This window comes from Pelecanus crispus, chromosome 12 (genome assembly GCF_030463565.1).
Source record: "Pelecanus crispus isolate bPelCri1 chromosome 12, bPelCri1.pri, whole genome shotgun sequence".
NCBI classification, from domain to species: Eukaryota; Metazoa; Chordata; class Aves; order Pelecaniformes; family Pelecanidae; genus Pelecanus; species Pelecanus crispus.
The window spans coordinates 28,442,564-28,451,595 of NC_134654.1; the positions used below are offsets into that span (position 1 = coordinate 28,442,564).

Below are 9,032 nucleotides of genomic sequence, written 5' to 3' on the forward strand. Positions count from 1 at the left end.
ACCCAAGGGCAGGAGGGCTGCCTTGCCAAACATCCCCCCCACACCATCCTAAAGGTCCCTTCCAACCCAAAGCATTCTATGATTCTATGATCCTGGGATCCAGCCCATTACTCCTGCCTCCCAGGAGAGCCCCTTCCCCCCGTAAGCCACTTCTCGGGGTAGCCCCGAGGGATCTGCCCGACATGGCCCTGCTCCCGAGGAGGGACAGGCAGGTAGAGCTGCGGCACAGCCAGGGGCTGCCCTGCCTTCGCCGCAACGATAAAACGTATAGGCTCTCTTAAACATCCCTCCAGCTCACCCGTACGTGGCTCGTGGGCCGTGCCAGGCACTGCTGCTGTCTCTTACAGACGAGCCTTCCCGGGCCATCCAGGCAAACAGGATTGTTTTTCTATTACGCACGGAGCCTGTTCTGAAATTTCCTGCCCACAGCTCTCCCAGGAGCAGGGAGTAAGAAGGGGAAGGAGGAGGAAGGCAACTCTTGCTCGTCCAAAACATTTACTGTGAAAACACGAGGCTGGAAGAGGAATCGGTGAAACCATTAGAAACAGTTTATTGTTACAGCACACCACAGAGGTCACACAGCACTCCTGGCTCTTCCTCTCAAGGAGACACAGCACGATCTGTTTGGTGCAGGGATTAGAAGAGGAAGCGGTTGGCAATCTGCTCCAAACTTTCCTGTTAGTTCAGTAAACGGCCTCTTTACTGTATTAACAAATGCAAGGAGCTGCATTAACCCCTTCAGCGCTAAACCACTCCCTCTCTGGACCAGCTCCCGCCCAAGGAAAGCACGGAGCGAGAGCGCGGAAAGCACCGAGCGAGAGCGCAGACAGCACCGGGCCTCGCAGCAGCTTCCCCCGGGGAGGGTCGGCTCGCGTCTCTCGCTGCCAGGACGTTCGTGAGAAAGAGAAGCGGAGCAGACGGACTGCCGAGCTCTCCCCTCCTCGCCCCGGTGAGGTGATGCGTGCCAACCCTATTTAACAGGGCTTACACAAAGCGCGAGCAGCAAAAGCTGTGCTCCCAGGAAAGGTCCCTTCAAGACCTTATTGGGAGAGTCCAGCATTCACTCCTATGAATTACAAATTAAATAGGGTACAATCAAACAAGTCGACGCCAGGCTAGCAACGGACTGGAGGAGCCTTGAAGAGAAAAAAAAAAAAAAAAAAAGGAAAAAAAAAACCCTGTTCCACAAAAATGCTCCAGACACCACTGTGCTGATGAAGACCAGGCTCTCTCTGGTGGAACAAGTGTGCATTGCAAGGCAGCCAGGATGGAACTCGGAGCAGAGCAACAGCCTTGCCTAGAGAAAAAAGAAAAAAACAAAAATCCCAGAAGCATAGAACAGGATACGGCCCTGTCCCATTTTAGCTCCGGCTGGGAAAGCCGGGGGAAGGGTTTGGCCATTCCAAACACTGGCCGGGGTAATCGGTGCATTCAGCGTAGGCACAAGGATCGGTTTGAACCCGCTCTGCCGATCTCAGAGAAAGTTCTTTGTTTGCTAAAGTTGCCCCGCTGAGCAAACACGGGTCCAAGGCTTGCAGGCCCCGGCTCTGCTGTGACCCGAAAACAGGGCAGCTCCAAAGCGCCCGGAGGGCTCCTGCTCCTCGCGCGAGGATGCCCCGGCCAGTCTTTGGGACGTAGCGAACGGAGAAGACGCGGAAAGCGTGACTCGAAAACAAGAGCTGCTGCTGGCCCATCACCGTGCGGAGAGCGGCGCGGTCTCTGGGATTACTTGTTATTGTCTAGCACCGGACCACATAACCCCAAAGGCAGTCACTAGAAGTCTCCAAGGACCCTCTGGTCCTTCTTCTGCTGTCACAGAAACAGGGATTAAGGGTTGTGGCTTGGAGAATGTAATAAAGACAGACCTGCAGTGTCCTGAAGAGCATCTGCAAGCTGGCAAGTAAGCTTGCTTCCAAGAACAGCTAAATCTGCCCGCCACCTGGCTGGCCAGGCAGCTTTCCAAGCAATTCATCATCCTGCCGACCCGAGCACCCCGCGACGCCGCGCTAAGCACCAGACCGTCCTCCACGGTGCAGGCTCGGGAGGAACCGGACTTCTCTCAACTATTTATCGAGCAGAGTCTTTGGAGTGTTGATTTAAGAAGCTTCACGCCTCGTGTCTGGTACAGAACGAGCCTCACATTTACGCCAGCCTGACCTTTCCTGTCTCCAACCCTACAACGAAAAATCAAACACGAGCTGACAACTGGAAGCAGAATCGGTCTCAGCCCATCTGAACGTTGCAAAGGTGAACTCTGCTGATGGTGCAGAGCCAGCAAGGGACGACTCCTGGCTCATAACACAGGCAGAAGACTCCTTGCTGTAATTTTAAGAGGCTCATCAGACTTCTGCCACCCCAGGCCTCGCTCAGCACCACGGGTTACCAGAGGCAGGCAGAGCGGGATCCGAATGGGAATCGTTACTGACCGCCTCCGCCTCACGCCCAGCCAGAGCCCAGCTCTTCACCTCGCACGGAGATCGGGCTTTTCCCCCAGTCAGCGCCGCTGCCAGCAAACGCGAAGCCAAGCAATCGCTCCGAACTCTGCTCTGACGAAACACCCTCGCGCGTGAGCTGGTTTTACACCAGGCTGACAGAACCGTTTTCAACCCGCAGCAAGAAGCGTCGCTGCCCGCGGAACCTCAGGTTTGCTGCCTGCGCTTTGCCCATGCCCCTCCAGAGCCTCGTACACACCAGGCAGTCTGATTTACACGAGGACAAGAGAAGCCGGCAGCCTTTCCACAAGCAGAATCAGAAGAGGAAAAGCAAAAGCAGCGAGAGGAGCGCAGACACCGGCGTGGTCTGGAGGGCTCCCCAGGGCAGTGGCTCGTTCTTGCCCAGCCCAATGCCCCAGACGGACGTTTCAAACGCACAATTGCTCCGAAGGTGGGATTTCCTGGGGATTCAGTCAGAGCAAAGGCAGATTTACCACTGAAATCAAACCTAAAGAAAGCATTTGGCTTTGGAAGTTTTAGAGTTGTTGTTTAATCCCGAGACAGCGCAGCTGAGTGAGTTCAGAATTTAAGTTACAAAAAAAAGAAAGCACTAGAAAATAATCTTGATACAAGAGCAATAATCAGCTGAGGTTCCCCACCCTGCACAGGGAATCCTGCTCCACGATCCGCCCAGCACAGCTGGGATGCTGCCGAGGCATTGCTCGGTCCCAGCACACGCTGGGATGGCAAACTGTCCTGGGTGAAAGTTATGTGGGGGAATCCCCAGAAGTGGGAGTTAAGATGCTGCCACCAGTTCTGGTTTTGGCCTGTTCTTGACGGGTGACGCTTCTGTGGAAGAAAAAGAAACTTGTTACAGAAACAGAGAACGCAAATAATCTCCAGTCATCTCCTGCGGAAGAACTAGGACTCATAACCCACTCCTCCGTAGAGCAACAAATGCTTGCACAGCACCTGAATTAATAAAAGTTCGTTATAAATAATTCCACATATCCAGTATGCCCCTCTTTTTCCACAGCACCTGAAGAATTAAAACAGTTTCAGAACGCACCCAACACCGCCTTAGTAAGTCACCAGCCCAGATCGAGGGCAGCGAGCGGTTCCTCGGGGGGCAGGGGGTAGCCCAGCTTCTCCCCTCACCCCTTCGATCTGACAGCGCGAGTCTAAACGGGCTCGGTCAGCTGCACGCAGCAAGGGCGACTTGTATTTTGTTTGGCCATCCTGCTGCCAACATACGGAGATGACATCTGATCCATGTTTACCAGTAAACAAGCACTAAAATGAAGCCAGCCCCGTCTCCCACATCCCAGATTTCTCCTGGGCAGATTCCACATGGAGGAAATGGCTTCTTACAGCTCCCAGTTTCCACAAGCAGGGACGTCCAGCTTCTGCGAGCAACGGTTCGGTGTTCTGCTGTTCCAGGAGACAGACTCTTTACCAGTTTGCCTTCTGGCATCCAGCTGAGTCCAGCTTTACCTCCCTGTTTGTCTCCAAGGGAGGCTCCACCTTCAGCTCACAGCATGGACAGACACGGGGTAACGAGGACGGACAGACACTCTGTGAAGATTCCTTCCTCACCAGGCAACAGACCGTTTGGTCACGCTGCTTCTGGAGCTCTCTCGCACTTCTCTCTTCGCACCCAGCCGCACAAACCCCGCCGCTGAGGTTTTGGATCGCTCAGGAGCGAACGCGCATGTAGCATCAGTCGTGCGGAGCTCACGCTCCAAGAGCCCTGGAATTGTGGGACTCCAGTGATCCTCACCCAGCTGGTTCAAAAGCACCACCGGTACCTGAAGCAAGGTCACAAGAGCTACGAGTAGTCAGGACCCTCAGTGAAATCCAGTTTTGTGCAGTGTGAATGCCAATATCCGTGGTCACAAAGAATTGTTCCTGCGTAGCAGCACGTTGCGATGAGGTGCGGGGGACCAGTTTGAGCGCTGTGCGAGAAGGTCTTGCCTGGGTGAAGCAGAGCGCTGAGGAAGGAGCTCCTCACGGAGCTTCACAACAGCATGTACGCCGGGGGTTTCAAGGCAGCTGGCGGTCTCACCGCAGGTACAAAGCACGACTTAAAGACAGCAGATGCAACAAAAAGGAACTCTTCAAGAGGAATGACTGGATGCCAACTGAACACAGGGACCAGAGCCCTGGGTCCTCTTCTGGTAAAGGGTCAGCTGGATTTGTCAGAGCCGCGCAGGGGAAGCTCGCACAGCCCAGATCAACAGGGCTTTAAACCAGGAAGTTTATATTCCTTCACGTTTGCCAGGACAATACTTACAACAGGAGAGGGTCTCAGACTATTGCATGGACCTGAAGGATGAGAAGCCAAAGCTGCGGAGCGTATAAAGGAAGCGTACCTGGGATCTTTTCTGGGAGTGGCTCAGAAGGAACTTCCGGAAGCTCCATCTGTTCCTGCAAGAACATTAAAGACGACACATGGCACATACCCCACAGATGAGGTGGTGGCCGCAGACCCTTGCGCCACGGTTTTGCGCAAAGACAGTCTGGGAACAGAATAATACTAATAAGGGATTTCATGTACAAACTGACATCTGCCCCCAGAACTGCAGGACGGGTTACGGGCTCCAGTACCGCCCAGTAAATGAGAACAAGGGGGTTTTTTAATTATTAAATGAGACTTAGTAGGACCCTGTATCAGCTATAAGTCTCCTCAAATCAATGCTACTGCAGAGCCTCTCCACCCCAATCTCCGCTGGCTGGACATTTCCTACAGCGAAGCCAAGCCGATCCGGCGTTTGGAAGAGCTGCAGGCTCCACGGAGATGGGTGGGGATGATAATGCACACTGACTTCTGCTATCTGAGCACGATCCAGGACTTTCAAGACCTTCATCTGGTGAAGTGGAATAGGTATCCAGTAAGAACAGAGCTCAGCTGACTGTAACAGACAGCAAATAAAGTACAACCCCTAACAGCATCCCATTTTTAAATGGCCCCGTGTGTGGAGCGATTAGCTTGATCTTTGATGACACAGGAATTGGGCACAAACAGGTACGACTGAGATCTCTGGCAGAATAAGATAAGCTATCGAGTGCGAGGGAAAAGATACTTTCTCCCCTATTACAAACAGCTTTCTGAAAACGTGGATTAAAAGTAATTACAAGAACATCAGGTTAGTCCTACCTGAGTAATAGCATTTAATTCTTCTAGAATGGCATCTTCATCTTCCTCAGTCAGGCTGCCAGCCAGTATCTCATCTATTTGCTGTGAAACAGAGAAAAAGACATATTCCAGTCAACCACAGTGCAGCAGGAGCAGCTCTACGGCTTCCAGCACAGCGCATGTCCGGGGGAGAGCAACGTAAACGAGGGGTGAAGGGGTACTCGGAACTAGCAAAGCTAATTTTTCTGCAGGCAACTGAGATTTAATTCCCAATCTGATTGCCTCTAAAATAAGGCTGGGAACATAGCGCACGAGAGAGAAACTCTGCGTGGCAGGCTGCCTCTGCTCACGCACACAGTACGTACCCTCTGATACTCCACAGCATCTTGGGTTTCACCCATTATTCTTTCTACTTCTTCTATTGACATAACCTGAAGAAAAGAGCCAAAAAATCCGTGCGTGAGTGAGGTCTGCAGGGAGACAGCTACAAACGCCCAGGACTCTGCCTAGTCCAAGGCAAGAGCGTGTTCAGCTGACTCGGCCACACGTACCTGGTGCATTTTGTTCAGGCATTCGTTGCCTATTTTCAAGCCCTCAATGACCTTCATTTCAATCTGGGTGAATTCGATATCCTGGACCTGAAACAGGAAGGAGAGGGGGAAGCATCACAGGCTGTTGCGTTCCCATCGTTAGCCAGATGCAGACTGCGAAGATCCCCACAAAACTGCAAGGAGAAATCAGTCAGGAGCCCTTTCTCCTGCGAGCAGCGGCTTAAATTATACCAGTGGCAAGAAACGTGCACACAAAAAGCCTTAACACAGGCAGCTGCAAAAACACATCCAACAGCCCTTTAACTGGTTTTCTCGCTGACAGTCTGAGCCGAGGCCATAGTTTCCGCAGCCACCCCAGAGCAAACACATTCATTTCTAAAATCAAGGTACCGAGGCAAGCCTGAGGAAGTTTCTCCTGCAGCTGCCCACACCATGACTGAAGTTTTAGTAGTTTACCAAACACGTATTTAATACGTAACCTGCCCTACAGACTCAAAACACACTCACCGCTTGGTTCTTTAGGGAAGAGTCACGGCATACGTACAATTTCAGAGACATCGGCCCTTGGGACTGAGGACTAAACCCCACGAGGGCTCGACAGTTAACATACAGCGCCACACAACCAAAAGGAGCCCCCACCCCGGAAAAGACTCAGACCAAACGCACGCAGCCGGCCACCCGCAGCGCACAGCAACTGATCCTCGCTTACCATCCGCTCCAAGTTGCTGATTTGGTTTTCCGTTTTATCTAGAAGTTGCTCTTGGTAACGCTTCTTCTTTAGCAAGAGCATGGCTTTTCTGAAGGAAAACAGGGGGAGGAAAACTCAGCACAGATGAAAGCAACTAAGCCTAAACAAATCACATCAAAGCCATATTTGTTTTGTGCTCTTTCCAAAAGAGGAAAAAACCTATGTGCAAATTAAATGACAGCTCCGAACTGCTCCCGTGAAGAATAAGGATGAGCAAATTAATCACGAATTTGGATATATCTGGTGTGGATCAGGACTCCACCGGGCCAGCTGTGCCGTAGCAACGCAAAACGAAGCCCTTGCGCAAAAGGCTTATGATACCCACTCAAAACAGGACGAGAGAGACGGCCACTGACGCAGCACCCGAACGTGCCGCTGGCGCTCTGCGGCAAGGACAGCAAGCCGCTTTTTGAAGACCCGTTTCAACGCCCGCTGTGGAACGCAGGCAGCCTCTCTCGGCTGTAGGCATACAACTTTAAACTAAACTTCCTTTCTGAAAGAATAACCTGCCAGTATCCCCACAGCTCATCAATACCGGCGAGCCAGGAACTTTCCCTTCCGGGAGACCGAGGCTCCCTGCTCCTGCCGGGCCTTGGCACCCGCGCCCCGGGCCGAGGCCTCACTCACTCTTTTTTGCCGTCCCTCAGCAGCTCCCGGGCCAGCGCTCGCTCCCTCTCCAGGTTCAGGCTTATCCGCTTCTGGTACTGCCGCAGTTTGTCTCGCTGCTGCTTCAGTTGCTAAAAAGCCCGAGGCGGACAGACGGACGGACAGACAGAGCGGTCACCAGCCGGGCCCTGCCAGCGCCGGCCCCCCGCAGGCCCGCACAACCCGCAGCCCCTCCCGCCCGCCCCGGCCTCGCCCCCCCCGCAGCCGGCACCGCCCGCCCGCCTCGGCCCCGCCAGCGGGGAGCGAGCACGGGGCCGGCAGCTCCGCGGGGACCGGGCCGGGCCGGGCGGGCACCGCGGCTCCGCCGCTCCCTGCGCGGGGAAAGGCAACGGCGCCCACCGAGCCGGGCCCGGCCTCCCCCGGCACCGGCTTCCCCCGGCACCCGGGGCCCGGCCTCCCCCGGCTCCCCCGGCCCGGCCTCCCCAGGCACCGGCCTCCCCCGGCTCCCCCGGCACCGGCCTCCCCCGGCTCCCCCGGCACCGGCCTCCCCCGGCACCGGCCTCCCCAGGCACCGGCCTCCCCCGGCTCCCCCGGCCCGGCCTCCCCCGGCACCGGCCTCCCCAGGCACCGGCCTCCCCCGGCTCCCCCGGCACCGGCCTCCCCCGGCTGCCCCGGCACCGGCCTCCCCCGGCTGCCCCGGCACCGGCCTCCCCCGGCTGCCCCGGCACCGGCCTCCCCCGGCTCCCCCGGCACCGGCCTCCCCAGGCACCGGCCTCCCCCGGCTCCCCCGGCACCGGCCTCCCCCGGCTCCCCCGGCACCGGCCTCCCCCGGCACCGGCCTCCCCCGGCTCCCCCGGCCCGGCCTCCCCCGGCACCGGCCTCCCCAGGCACCGGCCTCCCCAGGCACCGGCCTCCCCCGGCACCGGCCTCCCCCGGCACCGGCCTCCCCCGGCTGCCCCGGCACCGGCCTCCCCCGGCTCCCCCGGCACCGGCCTCCCCCGGCACCGGCCTCCCCCGGCTCCCCCGGCCCGGCCTCCCCAGGCACCGGCCTCCCCCGGCCCGGCCTCCCCCGGCACCGGCCTCCCCCGGCACCGGCCTCCCCCGGCACCGGCCTCCCCCGGCGCCCCGGGCCCGGCCTCCCCCACCCGGCCTCCCCCGGCACCGGCGCGGCCTGCGGCGGTCGGGGTCTCCCCAGGCCGCCCCGCCGGGCCGGGCCCGCCGCGGCGCTCACCAGCACGGCCTTGTCCTGCTCGGTAACGCGGCTCCGCCGCTTCCGCCCGAAGAGGTTCCCCATGGCCCCGCCGCCGCCGCCGCTCCTGCCCCGGGCGGGCCCCGCCCCGCCCCGACGGCGGCCGCGCAGGGCCCGGCCCCGCAGAACGCGAAGGCGAAGGCGGCGAGAGCGGCGCAGCGGCGGGCGGGCGCCGCCAGGGGGCGCTATGGGGGCGCGGCGGGAACGGCCGGGGGGGGGAGCGGGGGAGGGAGGTGGAGGGGTGGGGGTATAGGGGATGGGGGGGCTATAGGGGATGAGAATGTAGGGGATGGGGGGGCTATAGGGGATG

The 9,032-nt window shown here is 57.7% G+C and overlaps 1 protein-coding gene across 2 annotated transcripts; it reads right to left on the minus strand.

Annotated features, from left to right (window-relative positions):
* Window positions 1-2,829: 2,829 nt before the first annotated feature.
* Window positions 2,830-8,767, minus strand: CHMP6 (charged multivesicular body protein 6). Of its 2 annotated transcripts, XM_075719794.1 has the most exons (8): window positions 8,705-8,767; window positions 7,495-7,604; window positions 6,829-6,916; window positions 6,120-6,206; window positions 5,934-5,999; window positions 5,590-5,670; window positions 4,805-4,859; window positions 2,830-3,281 (listed from the first exon to the last, which is right to left on the minus strand). In XM_075719794.1, the coding sequence occupies exons 1-8, from the start codon at window positions 8,765-8,767 to the stop codon at window positions 3,229-3,231; spliced, it is 603 nt and encodes a 200-aa protein (XP_075575909.1). In that variant the 3' UTR covers window positions 2,830-3,228. The 2 variants fall into 2 exon arrangements, with proteins under 2 accessions (XP_075575909.1, XP_075575907.1); XM_075719792.1 differs by lacking the exon at window positions 2,830-3,281 and having other exon boundaries at window positions 4,444-4,859.
* Window positions 8,768-9,032: the final 265 nt, after the last annotated feature.

What these genes read in the sequence shown, in the direction of transcription:
- CHMP6 (XM_075719792.1), bottom strand. Translation starts at nt 8,767, where the DNA reads ATGGGGAACCTCTTCGGGCGGAAGCGGCGGAGCCGCGTTACCGAGCAG. An exon ending in CTGAGGGACGGCAAAAAAGA is followed by an intron (nt 6,917 to 7,494) that starts GTGAGTGAGGCC and finishes GTTTTCCTTCAG; the next exon opens with AAAAGCCATGCTCTTGCTAA. An exon ending in AATTAAATGCTATTACTCAG is followed by an intron (nt 4,860 to 5,589) that starts GTAGGACTAACC and finishes ATGTTCTTGCAG; the next exon opens with GAACAGATGGAGCTTCCGGA.